At 33.5% G+C, this 19,260-nt stretch overlaps 1 protein-coding gene across 1 annotated transcript in view; it reads right to left on the bottom strand.

Moving 5' to 3' along the window:
* LOC142973222 (lachesin-like) overlaps positions 1–19,260 on the bottom strand; it is a 95,929-nt gene that overhangs the window by 56,082 nt on the left and 20,587 nt on the right. The window contains exon 2 of the mRNA XM_076114859.1: positions 6,836–6,980. Within this exon, the coding sequence (XP_075970974.1) occupies positions 6,836–6,905 (70 nt within the window). The 5' untranslated portion in view covers positions 6,906–6,980. The remainder of the gene's footprint in view (positions 1–6,835; positions 6,981–19,260) is intronic.

Genomic DNA, 19,260 nt, shown 5'->3' with positions numbered 1-19,260 from the left:
ATTATGGTAAATAAGTAATTCCATAATCTGACCTAAACCTTATTACAAAACTTGGTTTATCAATTAAACTGAGTTTAACGTAAAACATTCGATAGAATTTTGATCATAATCTCGAGTTTATTCTGTAAAATAAACTTCGTTATAAGTGGGTTATATTTTAGTTGTATTAATCACCATGAAAGTAAAATTACGAACTAAAAACAACCATTTCAAATTCTAATAGTCAAGCTATGAATATGTACGAGTAACCTTCTTAATGTCAAATAAAAACTTTGTTGAAATAAAGAGGTATTTTAGTATAGAATGTAAAAGCGCTTAGATTGATATTTTTAATCAACCACAAAGTTAGCGAAGCCGGGAGCTGTCGGCTCGTTATGACAAGCAAAATATTGTTTATTACAGAACTTTGGCAAATTTCCCCCCCTCCACATCCCCTTCACCCCGCTTCGGAGCCGCGCGTCGCGGATCAAGCCGGTGATAACTGAGCCCTGTGAAGGGTACGACAGAAATTATCATGTGGATTTATAAAATGTTTTTTTTGTAATTATTTGTAATTAGCCTTTATTTATGCTTTAGCTTGACTGCATTTTTTGTAGATGTAATAAAGACTGAATCCTATTAAACGAAAGTTAAACTTCACATACCCAAAAATTATTCAATCGAAATTCTCTCCGTTTGTGCGTAATAGCCGAACAGAATGAAAATTGTAATATGCTATTGAAATAATGTGTTTAAACGCAAGTTACTGAAAATCAATTCAATACAATCACTAAATTGAAACTATTCTAATTCGTTACTTTTCACTGACTTATATAGGTTAGGAAGTTATATGCCATGTCATTATGGACTTAATGGTAATGGCTTCTGTCTACCATCTTCTTAATAAAATCACATAATATAACCCTAAACACATCCACTATCCAATTAACATAAAACAAAAGACCAAATAACCAAAAACAACCTCAATTGAAACTCCTATGAAACTGATAATCAAAACAGCACCTACAGAAGTATGAACCACGCATTACGTAAATCTCAATACACTTTAATCTGGGGATAATACAGGGTAATGCCTATTCGATAAGGATTAACGTTAACTTTATTACATCGGTGAGTAGAACGGCTCTAAACTTCGCTTAATACATAACAGAGAAGGTTTGTAGCACACAACGATACTATAGTAAAAGCGAAAGTTCTATTACGCATTAACTGTTAACTATTATACTAAAGCTGAAATTTCGGAAGGTGATAAAAAGACTACATATTTATTTTTTGTTCAAAAATAGTGGAAAGGGACATTCATTGCATATTTCAGATTAAAATGATTTGATAGCCTAGATATCCATAGTTATTTTTTTAAACGATGGTGTATTACCTTGTATCTAAGCAGCATTGTTCTACATAGTGGATGAAAGTGACGTACACTAGTTAAAAGCAAAGCATTATTTCAGCCAACCATTATTCTAAGTTTCGCATTGCTAGTATCAACAGTTTGATTTACAGATATGCTTCAAACAGCTGTTGAAGGTGTAATTCAACCAATTACTAGTCGGTTGGTTATACCAAAGCTTTCGATGTACTTTGGTTACTTGCATACGTGACGTTAGGCAACAAGCTAAAGGTTATGAAGGCATTATAATTATGTTTTCAACTGGATATGTGTGTTACTAACTTTATACAGAACCCACTTCATTATACGTATGAGAAAACAGAAACATTCACAGCGGCGTCTTATAAAGGAACGAAATAGAATTTGTTGAAGACTCATAACTGGTAATCAGAGTTTGTGTGCGCACAGCCTAATGAGACATACTCCGTCGGGTATGGTAATTAAAAGTATGGACTTGTGTTTATGTCGTTACGAAGGAGAAAACTGCTTCTATGTCTTAAGTACGACTCTCTCTCTCTCTCTCTACTCGCCCCATATGGTAGTGGGGTCAGCCTTGCTTACACTCTTCCTCCACTTTGGCCTATCCTTGACGTAGTCTTCCTCAACCTCACATGCCTTCATGTCTCGCCGCAACATAAAAGTAAAAGTAATATCTAATATATAAAATTCTCGCGTCACAGTTTTCGTTACCATACTCCTCCGATTGCCTCCGAAACGGCTTGACCGATTCTCATGAAATTTTGTAAGCATATTATGTAGGTCTGAGAATCGGCCAACATCTATTTGTCATACCCCTAAGTGACAATTTTTTGCGTTGCAAAACAATGTTTGCCGGGTCACCTAGTAACAATATAATAATACATTTAGTACGAATTAAAACAATAAATATCTGTATACATAATATCACGCCTATTATTACCGAAAGGGCAGAGTTGTATGAAATACACCTACGTTACGCCATTTACCGACAGAGTTGACAGTTACCTATTACTCGAGGATTAACTTTATTGCGTTTAACGTATGTGTTGTACTGTACCGTCAAAGCGTCAGAATTATTCGACAAATATTACGAGTAGCAATATTACGGTGGAAAAGCGCAAAATCTACGAAATGTACAGTTTCCCACAACGATTTCATTGAGTCATCCCTACGGTAATTAAAAGTACGTTACAAAATGATGTTTGTATCATTTTCAAAGTAAAAATACCGCCTTCAGCGACAACGTTAATAAATATTCGTAACGTTTCCTTTGCGACGGAACGGCCATGCTTTTTTTATCAATAGACATTTTTTTGTGTATCGGTTGTACATTATTATTTGGATCTTCTTCGAAAATGATTACTTTTTAGAATTTCGGATTGAGTTCTTATTTACGGATTAATATTGAGAAGTTTCGGTTTGAAGATTTCCTTGTAGGCTTTAAAATAAACGACGCTTTTTTGAGATTAGTATCTCTCTTGTCGTTTTTGTGATTGTTATTTTGATGACTTCTTAATTAAAAGTATGAGTACAAAGTAATCATTTTGTTGTAAATCACAGTAATATTAAGGCTCACAGAAATACCTCAAAATTGAGATAGCTAGGAATGTCGGTAGTAAAATATCATTTTTTTAAATCTAAAAAAGAAATAGAAATCTTATTTTTTTACAGACAAATGAGAATAAGTCAAATTAGTTCAATAATGCAATTTTGTATAGTCTTTACTGTCGAATACTTTTGACATTTAAAATTTACCGCCAAAGTAGTTCTTACAGAGCCCGGTAGAGGCGTTAAACAGATTTCTGTGTAAAATTTCTCGATTGCTAGCCGGTTGTCGGTAGTCGTTAGTAGAAGAAAATCGAGCTACAATAATGAAGATTTAATTGCAGGTAAAAAGCTGGAATGCAGTAAACATTTCAGAATAAACAAAAAATATTTCCACATACGTACATACAAAATCAGAAAGTAATTTTTTCATTGAAATATATTAAGTACAATTCAGACTATCAATCCATATTATTTTTTGTACACATTCTGTAGTTTAAATGAATGGAAATAATTTACAGAGAAATATTAACCGGTTCAAGGAAGAATGGAAAACGGATTAAATGCTATGGAAACGAGTTGTTTGTGTCAATGTCATAATTAATTTTGAAAGAGATTGGCGTAAGACATTCGTTTACAAGGCTTAACAATTCTTATGTTTTAATAATTAAGAATACAAATAGCATTAGGAAATAAGTATGTAGTTTTGGGAATTTAATTTACATTTGCGTTTACGGATTTTTTTGTAGACACCGCTTATCAAATAAACAATCAACTAGTTCATTGAAATAAACAAAGATGCATAGATTTTTCTTACGATGGTCTTGTACTCGTACAGAAATCACTTTCACTTTTGTAGCCAGTATATTTTTTCTTACACATTCTCTCCTAGTTCGAATAAACTGCCCATGAATAAGATTTCTGAAAACCTTGACAAAACTCAGTAAACAGAAACATAAGCACATTATAATAGTCAAATAAAATGCGCTCAATTTAAATACAAGCTATAATAGCTACTTCATTAAAGTAAACCAACCAAAAAACAGTAATAACAAAATTTAAAACGTAAAATAAATACATATTTCAGAATCTACACATGGTTGACTGTTCACCTGCCGTGAACTAACAAGTGGCTATACAGACGCATTCCCGCTGTGCCATTTACCAAACACTCCTACTTTATAAGGCTTGCTACACATATACGGTTCGACATCCATCGGCCTAGCCGAGCGGCAAAACCGAAAATACGTAGTTGAAAAATTACATATTGTGACTATCGCGACCTTAACCACTGCTCTATGGCTAATGCTATATGCATCGGGAGGTCGTGGGTTCGATTCCCCACGGAACAGTTATTTATGTGATTTGCAAATAGTTGTTCCGGGTCTGTTTGTACTTTGGGTCCTTTATTTGTAAAAAGTTGTCGTGACACAACAGAAGTTATAAGTGCGGGAGTCTATTTTTTAAGAAAAAAATAATATTCGGCAAAAATACCACTCGACATCGCCGTGTCTAACTGTTCAAACCAAATTGTCACAAAGCATCTACTCGACCGGCACAAGCCGAACAAGTGCAGAAATCACTTCGATTCGATTATGATGTTCGGTGAATACTGTCGACCCGAGTACGTGTGTAGCAAGCCTTACGTATTATATATTAAACATTGCATGCCATTATGTATGGAGTAATAAAACACAATTTTGCTCTCCAACTCACATTCGTCGTATATTAATTAACTCGTTTGTTCCTCAGGTACGTCTCCATTCATGGCTTTGAGAGATGTTTTTATTTCTTGCCTTATTTTAAGGGTAATGTTGGTTTTAATTTAACGAAGCGGATGTTATTTAGTTTTATGGTCCTTGATTATATTACAAAAGTGTAAGGTAGAATATTTCTGAAAAGGTTTTTAGTAGTGCTTGTAAGTCTATACATATAAATATTTTTTACAGTCGAAAGACTTGACTAAATAGCTAATTGCCACAATGCTAAACTTTGACGAAACAATTTTTTATTTTTGTCTTAACAGGCTTTAAAATGTCACAAAATACTTATAACGTTCTAGAACGTGTGTTGTTTCATCTTTAATGTCTTTCACAACACAATATTAAGTCAAACTACTCATAAAACGTATCAAATTTATTACCATCTCCTTCAAATGTATGCGAACCACTTTGAATACTTGCTCCACAAACTTCTCCAAAACATTTTAATGGTAAATTAGTCTGCCGCAGTAACAGAAGTGAATCTTACCTCAAGTTCAATGCCGCTCTTGATAGGTTTCTCTTTGAATAATTTGCGAGACGAAATGGCAATAAATTTTATATTTTAGACCGAGTTCGTTTCAAAGAAAAGTAATATTGTTTCTTTGCTGTGACATTTTTCAACTTGTTTACTGAAACCAACATCTGCGTGGCATTTATAAAACATTGCTAAATTGAGTACCGAGTTGACGCTTTGTATAAACTTGTCTCGAAATGCTTTTGAATTTCGCCGGGTAATATGTTCTTGTCAAATTAAATAGTTCACCTTACCTCGTGTGTGAACAAATTAAATAATGTATTTTAATTTAAAGGTTACTTTATGATGCTTATTATGCTTAATGATACTCTATGATCAACTGCAAAATTAGATATCTACCTACGTAAAACATTTAAATGAATGAATTGAATGAATAAAACACAAAAGTTTTCTAAATAAATGGACTAAAACTGTGAAATAAATTACAAACCGGGGCCATTCACCCCGGTAGCTGTAATAGTTGCAATAGGCTACAGGAAACCTGATGCGTATGTTGCCGGTCAAAATTCACAAAAGCTTTCAGAATATCCCCAATTTACAATGTACTGTTACAATTTAGTTTCCAACTGGTGGACATTCGACAACTTGATATCTTACCAATAATTACCAATTCTGTTTGGTTTTATACCAAAAACCTGAATGTAATATACAGGGTATTTTTTAATAATCGTATGAGAAAACATTATTCCAAGGGCCCTTCCTTCGAAACTGGCTGTAAATTCACTCTCTGTATCATTGGCTATCATTAGTGTCATGCGGCCTAAAATAATTGAATGATATGATTTTATTTTGATTTTATACATTGTCCAGTTTTCGAGGGTACTTATAATATGATTTTTTTAAATAAAAAAAGACAATCATCACACTACAGTAATGTTGTGTCTATTTTCATCACTTGCAAATTCAAACATTTCTCAAAATATCTCGGTAGACAGTTAACCCCAACAATTCCCTTGATCGCACCTCAATATTCATCAACAACACATTGAAACCCCAAAACTACAATTACGTGGAAACCAATCGACACCGCGACTAATTTAATAACCAATTACTCGTCTGTACCTAGTTATATTCCCTTCGAGATATGAGCCGCGAGATTTAATTACTCGAGTTGAGAGCCCCTCAAAATATTGTCTTCATTAAGGGCTGGAGCCCCTTTGTGACGCGTTTTATTCGAAAAGTTCGCGTGTAATTTTCGTGAACTTAGTTAGGTGGCCTGTTAACGTTCGCGTTTCTGATTCTCATCACATTAAATGTGTTCATGTTTTTGTGCCTTTGATTTGGCTGTTATGATTTTGTTAGTTTTATTTACATCTTTATCTTTTGTAAGTACTTGCTGTTTTGAAAAAGTGTTTTAATTAAAAATCAAAGAAATGATAAATGAAAATCTGGTGTCACCTTATAAGTGTTAGCATTTGACCTAAACAAATAAATGATTTGATTTTAATTTCAATTCAGGAAAAAACGATCTATCGTATCAAACTTTGCACATTTCAGTACCTAAGTGCCTTTGCACATTTCAGTGTCTGAATTTTTATCATGACCAATAGTCATGATAAAAATTCATATTTTTGTACGTGGAACAATATTCTAAAAGTTGATTAAAAAGGTAGTGTTAGTTACCTTGACATATAATAGTGATGATTTGTATGACGCTGATGGCGAAGCTCCTGCAGGGTCCGCGGCGGGTCATGGTGCGTCACGCTCGCATCATCAACCATTAATCTCTCGCGGCCGATGGTGCTCGCTGTTGGCTTCTCGTCACCATCTGTCAACAAAAACAGTATTGTTAAACATTTTCTAAGGTTTTGAGTACGTGGTATATGCTGTCAAAAGCCTAACTAGGTGTGGTCCTAGTGTTATCCCTTGAGGTAGTAGTGCAGATTGAGAGACCACGGCAATATTTAAGAGATGTTTTAGGGAAAAAATGTGCAGCATTTTGGTTGCTTTCGTTGCAAAATGAGATGGGCGGATAGTTATTCTAAGTACATAATTTTTGAATGGTTGAGTAATTAAAATTTGATAGCGTTATATTTTCGTCTTTAAGTGCCATCTGTTAATATCAAAGAATAAGATAAGCTCTTTATATCTTAAAAGATATCATTGGATATTTAGAACACAAACCCAAACTAATTATTTTTAAATTAACAGGCTTTACTTCTAAACGATGAAACTTTCTCGTCGTGGTCAATTGCAGACGTTTTTCTTGGAAATGTTTGAAAAGAAACTTGGAAGTTGTCTTAATCGCTTCGATATTTACATAAAACATTTTCAGTGACACATTAATTTTGTTTTGACTGTTCTAAGTATCGACTGTTGGTTGTCAATTTTTTTTTCTTTCATAAAGTATCTCCCAAATTTGGAAACTTTCGTTTCAGTCCGTGAGTCATCAAAATGTTAAAACAATATTATTAATACTATCAATTCAATTAATTCGTTTGTTTGCATTCCAAACTAAATTATACAGGTTACATAACAGAAATATTATGATAATCACTGTCGATTTGTGGTTGGATTTCAATCATTAATATGACCTTTTCAAATCGATATATACAGGACGGATAAAAAAAATAGGTCAGTGATATTATTTGTCCATCACGAATGGCGCTAAATTCGTACACTTAATACTCTATAAGCAATTATAAATAAACCAGTAGAAAACAAAACGATATTATCATTACACTCAATAAGTTCCGTATTGTCAGAGCACCACAAATTGATAAACGACTGTTGGGCGACCACCCCAAGTAATTAATCACACACTCTCAAACACAACTACGAAACACAGTATTTTATGTTTATCACGTTTTGTGAATAAATCGACAATGAAATGATAACGGTGACCATCATTATTGACGAGTTTCAGTGTTTTATATCTACTCTTGATTAAATACTTTTATTCAGTAATTATGTGATGGATAATAATTCGCCACGGTCGCAATTTTGCGGCCTTTTGCATCAATAACGTTGAATTCTGTGTGAAAATACAAAGTGAATATTGGGAATATTTTAACGATGACACAGATCTTTGGTAGATATTTTCATAGCCTTTTTGAAACAATTTCACCTATACTCGTGTAGAAAAAAATATATATCTAATATTTAAATCTTTTACAAATAAACTTAATCTTTAAGTAGCTTTCTAAAGTGACTGTTATTTAACCAATCGCATCAGTCAAAAATATGTCGCAATACAAGGTAGCAATCGTAATTAATTTGGTTAACAAATTGCCAGTTAAATGAAAACTGTCATATGTATTTTATTACGACAATTAAAATGTTATTTCAATTCCCAAGCGATTAAAACTGATTAATTTTTTGCACATTTATTTTGGGTTCCGAGAACTAACATTTAATTATACTTTAATGTTAAAACTCTATTAATAAATTGATTTAAATGACACATTAATCACACGTACAGTAAAAACGGTAATGGATATGGCACATATGAAAAAAAAATTGTCATAAGTAAGCTTATCCAGTTGCAGTACATTGTTTCGATTAGTGCGTTATGCAACTAGTGGTAAATCAAATCATTTATTTATTTAGGTCAAACATTGACACTTATGATAGTCGTTACAATTACTGAATCTACCAGTACCTCGGAAAGGTAGAGCTTTAAAAGAAGAGCTAGCAGGAAACTCACAGTAAGTACATGATTAGCTGAGATATAAGATGAGCAGTCATCATATTACAGTAGTCCTAATAATAGTCATCGTACCAAAATTTCCAAAAACCTTGGACAAAACAAAAACAAGGAAAGATAACGTACATTTCAAATCGTTTCTACCTTCCTACATTTAGCTTCCTCCAAATTAAAATACCTCGAACCCATTATTCCAAACGTATACCTACTTATGCAAATTAAATGAGATAGCTAGTAAAAACCCGACAATAGCGGACTAACCTCACGTATCTAAATCCGTCTAGAGACTCCACTAAATCAATAATGCTTGAGGAACGCAGAACATTTCAGTTGTATTTAAAACCACGTATCATTGGAAATTGGGAGGCTTTTTTACGGCCAAATGGGCTTGTTTTGGGGTAAATAGAATTTTAAGCGATTTTACGAATTGAGCTCGGTTTGTTGGTAGTGTGACAGTTTGATTTAAGTTATTTTTCGTCCAGTTCAGTTAAGAGTTGAAATGAAAAGTAGTGCTATTACTAATATTGTTTTATTTGCATAAGTTTAAGGATAAATCCCGCTTACTCAGTACATTCACCGGTAGTTTATCCATTTGATAGCGTTTTTTTATATGAGTTTAAACGAAGGTTTGGCTTAATGAATATACAATTTAGACATTTTTGAATATAGTAGTAAGTTTACTATTTCATGTCAATGTACATGAAATTGTAAACTTTCGGCAATGCAATTTATGCAAATTTCTTCAGAGTATTTCAAATAGACATAATTATTATTTTTATATAAATTTATCGCTATGAAAAATATATAGCTAAAAGTCATAAACAATAACGACATTATACCGTTGAATGGATCTCGGTTTTCATCACCAACATTTTTGTACATTCACATCAGTTGTCCAAACGATCTCCCACAAAACTCTATTCGCAATTTTAAATATTCCCTCAGCATCATCACATAGCTGCTAACACAAACAAGGAACTATACATCAGTCTGTTTGTGTTGTCTCAAACGCAAATATATTAGTTGAAACAGTGTTTTGACATGGTAATAGTGTGCTTTCTAGCGCTCGATAAATAACCCCACTACTATTTATTTTAGCAGCTCTTGCGTGTACTCTTGTGTTTTTCTTCAATTTGCAGGTCTAACTGCGTGGGGTATTATTAGGAAAATGTTCGGTTTTATTGGTGTTTTTTGGGATATTGCCTTACTGTATGATGGTCATGGAAGTAAAAATAAAGCTTAGTCATTTACTTTGGTAGTTAATTAAAAAACTATTCAAACAAATTAATTTATGAACATCAGTTTAGAAAAAGTTTAAAAAACACTAAAAAATCGATGTAAAAATTAACAAAAAGATAATGTTAATGTAGCAGATATCAAAACGAAAAATATTAACGTAGTAGGAAAGAAATTGTACCTAAAAAATTAAAAGCCACACTAACCAAGGCAAACAAAGCACGGCTTAACACAATCCATTCCACTCGATTCACAAAACTCAGAGAAGTCGATACATCATTGCATAATAAACAAAGTAACGACACAAAAGCCAATGGGAGTCTGAAATATTCCGCTAAGCCGTCACTCGATTTGCATTAGGGCACAAATGAAGTAAGAATTGTGCGGTACTCGTTAAGTAGCCTCAAACGACTCGACCGAGGTCGCGACCAAGACAAAGGTATTTGAGACACGATTCAAGTTATAATACGGATTATAATAGTTTAATGATGGTATAATTTATAGGTTAAAGTCGTACAAGAGAAGAGTCATAAATGTGAAATATAAAAATAAAAAGTGAGATTATATTGAAGGTGAAGTCACAAGTCATTGTGTAGTAGATAGAAGACAGCATAAAAAGTTTCAAGTCCCTTCCTGAATAACTATCAGATAGATTAATCGGATGAAATTAAGACGGTTGTTTTGTAACATTCGCCGTAATTTTATTCATAAGCTGTGAAAATGAATTATGCAGCATAAGCAAGCTTTTCATTTTTAAGTTACTAATATTATAATTATTCGCAACCAGAAAAAATACGATTGATACTAAAATTAAACATAAAGTCACAGCGCTGCCTTAATCCATTTGACTAAAACCCGTATTAATAGTGACTGCTTCAATCCTAATCATGCAAACTTCGTGACCAACACAAACTATTGATTTCTGATCAACAAAACCGAATACACAAATACAGTGGCGTACATCTCCATTCACGAACTAAAATAGGCGCATGAAGCTACGCCTCCTTGTGGCTAGCCAAAGTTAGAAATAGTCCTTTAGACAGCTCCAACGTTTCGACTCCATTATACTCTGTCATTGCTTCGACCGCAGCGAAGCCTTCGACGGAAGTCACCCTCGCTCGTGCCCAGAAACTTGATTTATCCCGCGATCAAATTCAATTGTGTCAAACGTGAAATTGACTAAAAATTCTACAGTTGCCGCGTCCGCGTGCTGGAGGGAACTGTGTTATGTTGTTAAACCGTTTAGTATTTTGATTTTAATACTTTTTTGATAGTATTTTGTATCATATACGAGTGTTCCGGTATAAGTGTTCAATGATCAATCATATGACATTTAACATAATAATAAAGAAATTGCAGTAAAAAACCTAACTTGGCTCAATTTTGTCTATTGATTACTTTTTAAGAGATAAGCAAGCAGCTCCATTGACGCCTGGTTATTTTTTATTTAATGTTTTTGGTGGGATATCATTTATTAATTAAGCTCCAATAGCTTAATTTAGGTATCGTTTATTTCATTTTAATAATATGATTTCCAATTTATGTACATTAATTATATTATTTGTAAATGAATTTGTTCATTTTATACAATATTGATATAGCATTAATAAAAATAAATTGTGCAAATAGTAATGCTGTAAAGTAATCAAAATAACACCACAGTAAATTTGGTTCAACCTATAAAATTCACTTCATAATTTTCTAGTTTAGCCTGCCAAATAAAAAATATCTTCACAGATAAATCTATTGAGCATTAAACTAGGTCAAATCCTAAAGCAAAGTGACATTAAACGAACACCTCGAGCGCGTACATATTTCAAAGTTTGAGCACAATCCAAATATAAAACGTATAAATCCAAACCAAAAAAACCACATTTAAATAAAACTGGACAAAAATTTCGGCCGATCCCAAAAGTTAAGCGGGGAAAATGGCGGCAAAACGGCAACAATACATCATTACTTTGGCGTTATTTGTTGAGCAAATCCTCACTGCTTACTGACTGACATCATCATCGTTCCATTACAAGCAAATATTACTGATAAAAAGCCTCCAAAGGCCCGTATAATGAAAAAATAACAGCGGCTAATGCCGGGCTTGATCGGCTAATACCCTGTATAAATATCCCACTAACGTACCATTATCGCCGATAAAAGTGTTTTGCCCGTCAATATTATCGCAAATTTTCGTATCCAATACCTGTTGTGTTCGTTGGAAATCAATCGTTGGCGCTTTTGTAATAGAATTGTGAATTGAAACGCGATCGATTGCCGGGTCGTCGGTCGTCGCTGCGGGCGGACATCGTCTGGTTGTGATTCATCTTTGCTTCACTGTCGCTCTGAACGTTTACTCAGGGTTGACACTTGACACTTTTATTCGTCTTTTTTATTAGTGAGATAAGCATATCGTGATTTAAAAATTTAAGAGTATCGTCTGCTTTGAGCTGTATTAAAAAGGTAAAACGTGGTTTTACGAGGCCGTTACGTACTGGAAACTTGATAGCTGTTTTACTATGATTTTATTTTGCTTGAACTTTCTGTAGTACACTTTTATGATTACTTATTTTTTATTTACCTTTACTGAGAGCATCATAGTGTAGTAAAAAAGCTTCAATGTGCGATTTCACCTTTCAATGTTGATGTGAGCTCTAATTGTCTTAAAAGAGTTAATAATATAAAATAACAATTAAGCAAATGTATTGATAGTGTGATCGTAATTAATTACATTTTGTAATTATCAATAGTGTCGAATTACATCGCCGCGAGACTTTAATGATGACATAATATTAATGATTGTTCGCGTGTTTGACATTTAGATATCTGAAAACAATTTGTTAATGGTTACCATTATCCACTAGAACTTAAATTTCTTCGCAAGGCTAAATAGTAGTACAAGACTTTTAAAATCATGGGCTACACCATCATTTAGTTCAAGTTTTATCTTACTAATTTCCGTCAAACATCAATACATTTTAGACATTATGATGTCTTTATGCACTAAATTTACCTAATGTGTAATGTAATACATGATTTGCACGTCGCATTTGTAATAGAAACAATTTTATATTTTACCATTACCAACCCGCGTTTGGCCAACGTGGCAGATTTAAGGCCTAACTCCTTCTTTACTCCGGAAGGAGATTGTCTCTTCTTCATTAATGATCTCCTCCCGTAATGAGAGAGGGATTAGGTCTTTAGTCCACTACGCTGGCCAATACTTTGCATACCTTTAAGAACTGTTCTAAGATTTTTATTTTTAATACACATATAAAGATTAATGGGTTCTATTCATTTATTTAAATAACCATTGCACTTCATTTCATAATTCAATCATTGTATTACCCTCACCAACAGCACATAAACCTACACACTATCTAACTATGTAAATAATATCTCGATCAGCACCTCCACAGTCGTGTGAAATGAACCCGGTAACGATACTCGCGGGTAATTATTCTGCGATCTATTCCTAACTGGGAGTGTTGTAACAGCTGCATGTAATTGTGCTTCCTTGTATATAACGTTATGTGTTTAACTTATATGTGTGAACGAGATATAGTATGATATGTAGTTTAGTTTTATTGGTACTGAATTTAGGTATAATGGTCTACCTACTTAATTTTTTCTTATAGTATCTCATTTGGCCAGTGAGGTGGTTTAATAACTTAATTGTCTCTTATTTCGGAAGCAGACTCTTGTAAGGCTCATTTTGTTATACATTTCTAGTTTTAAACAAATTGTATGCATTTGGCCTTTCTTAACAATAAGATGAGATAAGGTATAATAATTAACTCTCATACACTGTTAAATAACACTTTGGTTATTTATGATGTCCCTCAGAGGACGTACTAGTCCAAGATCGCTAATGTACTTTTTGAAGTATTTAGTTGTTAAACCCAAAATCTTAATTATCAAATAGCATTCACCTACCAGATAGAATACGAAGACACATCATTTATTTCACATCCAAAATCTTAGCATCTTTAAAATCACTAATTAAATAATTAAAGCGAACTGCTGCTAAACCTAAACATCCCCTACAACATTAGCGTGGCTGGAACGGTTAAAAGACTGCATGTTTTTGTTAGCGCCACCCCTGTTTGTGTTACTGAATCAACCGTTGTATCATTACCGTGTAATATTGGTATAATACGCGGGAACTCGGTGACTGTGTGCCTCTTGTACATTCTTTGAGATATTGTCGCGAAGGCGTGCTTTTGGAGTTCATTAATTTATTAATTAGCTGATAATTGATGTAGGTTATTAATGTATCAATTTATATTGGCTAGGTAACTTTTTCTTTTTAAAGACAACTTCCGTATTTAGAATTTATCTATAATAATACATACAATGGATAATAATACATACAACCAGACCAGGAATAACTTTTAAATTTGTGGATCGCAAAAATAATAGTTCCGTGTGGAAATCGAACCAACGATCTCCCGACGAGATGGTAGTGGCGTGGCGACCATCTTAACTACTGCTACGGACGGCACCAGCACCGTACCCTCTTTCAATCATTTCATAAAAAATAAACTTTCCACTTCTGCAAACTAAAGGAGAATGGGCAAAATAGTATGGAGCCTGGGCGATCCGCGGCCAAACTTGATTTAATGTTTTTTTAATGTAGTTTAGTCCTATAATTTCCGTGTAGAAGTTTTATTGCCGCGACGCACTTATATGACGAACAAAAAACATTTTTGTTTTTGAGCACTTTTAATAGTATAAAAACATATTTTTGGCTTATATTCGGAGATTAAATAAAAAGTACTATTTATATTATTGCATACAAATGTAGACATTAATAATATTCGAACAATCATAACATGTAAATATATAAATATCGTAACAAGTAAACATCTTGCTCTTCTATAATATATTCACTGAGACGACTTATCTGTCTTGAATGCTCAGCTTAAAAACCAGGCGTTCATAGCCAGTTGCGCTCACTGGTCGGTAAACGATCTGTTGGTTAAGCAACCGTTGGCGCGGTCATTCTATAGATGGGTGACCGCATTGTGGTATTTGAACTGAGCTTCTCCGTGCTTTCGACGGCACGTAAAAAGTCGGTCCCGGTTGTTGTCAACTAAGATAACATTCGGGCGGCTTGAACAACTTTGAAACTAGGTGAACCATATGATAGATAGATACGAGTTACGATTATTGTTCATTTTGATGGCATTGCAATCGTTATAATAAGATGTAACGTTATTACACAACATTAAATGCATTACAGACACGAAAAAATTGTATTTGTTCTATGAAATTCCATTATATTTACATGTCAATATATTGTTTCCTGAAAGGATTGCAGCGAAACGTTCTTAGTAAAAGTTGTTCCTAGTTATCATTACTTTAATTTGACACTACTTTCATTAATGGCCGCCGACCGCCCAAGAGTGCCCATTCTCCTTTCATCAAATCGGTTCATCTGTTTACAGAACAGACAAACTTTTACGATTTCAGTATCAATATGAAAGATTTCATATAAATAACAGTATAGTTTAACCTACTTATACTTCAAGTTTCAAAGTAACTACCTTTATTTACACCGCTTTACTAGAACTTATCTCTGTATATTATCTCAAAGCATATGAAACACTTACATAACACACTAAAACAAAAGTCAACAAAACAGCTCTTATTCCACGAGAACGATTCTTAAAGCGAGCAAGCTATCCAACATGGTTTTAATAAATTGTTGGCACTAAAACAACGCCATTACGGACGACAAAGTAGAAATTCACTGGCTAAAAGCTGGAACCAAAAACACCCTTGTATTGCTCTGTTCTCTGATTTAGCTAGTTTGGTTAGTAACTTTTAAGCTTGGGCTATGTTTATATTTTGAATATTGTCATGGTTTGTGGCCATCTATTAACGATAATAGACGGTTGTGAATTTATCTATATAAGTATGTATTTAGAAGTATATAAGTATGTTTATCAGTTATTTGGTTACCATAGTACAAGCTCTGCTTAGTTTGGAATCAAATGACCGTGTGTGAATTGTTTCACTATATTTATTTATATTTATTTTATTTAATGTAAGAGCGTAGTGATAAAGAAACATTTTAAGTGCTTTAGTTTTTATAAGATTCTGTAGAATTTTTGTCGTATTTCTTCATACTAGATTTTTCCTATTCTACTTGTACGACATTATTATCTGTTTCAATGCCTTTAAGTTGAACCGTAAACCTTAAAGAGTGTGATCGTTGAAATATAATTTTAGATACAAAAAAAATAACAAAATTTACATGTGTTTGTTTGAATAAGAGCGGTAGATGCTGTTAAAAATTAATATTGTATCTATCTGAACTCATATTGCACAATGTGATAATTTATTATCAGAGTAATATTCTGTTAGAAGATAACTTAAAGTCAATACAAATGACCTATAAAATATATACTTACTAGCCTTCCCTTTGAAGCAGGTGACATGATTAACTACGCTAAAATGTAGCCTTCGTAAACATTTCGTGCCAGACGAGAGACAAACAAATTGAGGTCAAGCGTCAAAATGACACACGGATCAAATATTCACACGAGATTTGGATTCTCTTCTAATACTATTTTATTTATTAATACATTCTAAAAGGAAGAAGTAAAATATTAGAACGCTACCTAGGTTTTGAAATGTCAGATTGGCACACAAATATTAACTAGTACTAGCTTCTCCTGCGTAGATATTTCTCCCCATCGGGAGCGGAATTTCCAAAAATCCTGATTTAGTGCTCCTCTACACTTCCTAAGGAATTTTCATACTGTGCGTTGTCCAACAGTCAGTCCGTCAGTCACTCAGTAACAGATTGATAGTTTTGTACAACTCATAATTAAAGCTGTAAAAACAATATAGTATTATATTCATAACTTAGTTATAAGGTATAGAATTTGCTAAACGAAATGTTTCCTTATAATCTAGACCTGTTTTCTGCGAACAGATAGTCATTTCATAAATAGTATTCACACCAGTTCTGATAGTTATCAGCAAGCTTAAAAAAATATATTTTGATAAATGCTTCCATACATTTACTATTAATAACATTATCTATCAGATATATCTAAAAGCCGTAAAGCTAGTCCTCAGCCCTCAAAACTTACTACACCAGTTTCTTAAACATCATTTAAAGTCCCTACACCTTCAGTATTCTTATATCCTGTAGGTTCACGATAGTCGGTTTAGTGGAGGCGTTCCTCAAGCCACGATTAATCTCGACGTGTGAACGCTAGCCACTCTCCCCCAAATACGATTTAGATTGTAGCCCCGGTTTTATTAGCTTAAAGCCTTCAAACTTTTGTGTGTTCACTTCATCTGTTACACTTATTTTGTGGTACAGTTTGTTTGTTTTACGACTTGTGTGGATTTGGGTGATAGATTTTAAGTTAGGTTTTATCTACTAACACTTATGTTGTAAAGTGAGTTAGTGAGTTAGTGGAGGAGCTCGTGGCTTAGTTTACAACAGCCGCACAGATCGATCTCTGAGGTTAAGCTACGCTTGCCGAGGTTGTTCCGTGGATGGGTGACCATCTTATACATATCGAGTTCTTCCGTGTTTCGGAAGGCACGTTAAATTGTGGGTCCCGGCGGTCATTTTCGAAGATCTTTGACAGTCGTTAACAGTTGTCAGAAGCTTGAAAGTCTGACAACCAGTCTTACCGAAAGGTATCGTGTTAATACCCAAGTAACTGGGTTGTGGAGGTCAGATAGGCAGTCGCTCCATGTAAAACACTGGTATCCAGCTGCATCCGATGAGACTGGAAGCCGACTCCAGCATAGTTTGGAACAAAGGCTAAGCGAACACACTTATGTTGTAATTTTTTATTATATCATAAACGAACAGTACCATACATTTATTTCTGAATATAGTACATAATATATGTCAAAATATATTTTTAACGTCGTATTTTTTCGAGTGCTAAGCAACCATTTGGAAACTAAAGTCCATGTTGTGTTTTATCTGTTTGTTGTCCTTAAAACAGAAACAACAGTTGAATAATTGGAATGTTTACATTTCTAGGACATGCAATTCATGGCAATTTTGAAAGGCAACTTACATTTTTTTGATAATTTTAATTATTATTTTTTTATGTTCATTAATTTATAACGTTTGTGCAATTATCTTTATTTTGGTTATACTAGATTTAATAATTTTCCAAATTTTATATTTCTACCTATAACGTATTACAATATATTAGTTTGTAATAGCTTAATTACTCTAGATAATACGTTAACAACCGGTATCAAACGTAATTATTGGAGCATCATAAGTAATTACATCATTTAATTAATCCCTAACGCGCTTCAAATAACCGTCATGCACATCAATACATTCTATCTCTCGTTTAATATACAGATTAACATCGAAAACTTTATTAACTTCATAAAAATTATAATGATCAGAGATAAGTAAAATTCATCGATATGACCAAACGACCACATTTAAGAACCCATCAATTTTCATCATCTCAAATTCTTTCATGGGCATCTATTGAAAAATTCTAAATCGGAAAATGTTCACGGTGCTCCGCATTTTTTGCGCCAAGATACCAATATTACCAAGGGTTATAGTATAATGCGATTAAATTGAAAATGTTAAACCTTTGGCCCGGTAATAAGGAGCATGACGATCAACATTTTTCCACCGTCTTATATTGAACGGTATTAAGAGGCCCGCAAATGAGTTTGAGAGTTTTATTATGAACGATGTCACGATTGAAGGGAAATAAAAAAATATAATAGGGGATTGAAATGTTTGCGTTAATAAATTGAATTTGTGAATATTTACATCCTTCGTTACGGTTTGTGGTTGCTTTGATTTTGGAATATAAATGGAAATGCAGGCAATTTGACGCGACGTGCAATGTTTACAATGAGCCCCATTTTCTTTTTTTCCGCTTTTGCATTTTCCTGGATCGTGGGTATTATGGTTTTTATTAAACCCTTTTGTTTTGGTTATGTCTTATAGTTCCTTAGCTTTGAATATTTTTTATAGAAGTCGATTTTGTAGAGTTCATTGTTCTGAAAACTAAGGCGCTTTTGTTCTGGTTTCTAAGCAACATGAAGTAGTAATCTCACCCAAATTTCATGTAGGTTGTTTGCCACGTCACGTACCGTGATAATGAGCTCGGTGCCCTAACTTCTACTATGGCTGACAAAATTTTAAACAATA

This window comes from Anticarsia gemmatalis, chromosome 5, assembly GCF_050436995.1.
Source record: "Anticarsia gemmatalis isolate Benzon Research Colony breed Stoneville strain chromosome 5, ilAntGemm2 primary, whole genome shotgun sequence".
Taxonomy (NCBI): Eukaryota; Metazoa; Arthropoda; class Insecta; order Lepidoptera; family Erebidae; genus Anticarsia; species Anticarsia gemmatalis.
Note: the sequence above shows the minus strand (reverse complement) of the source record. Positions and strands in the feature narration are given on the sequence as shown.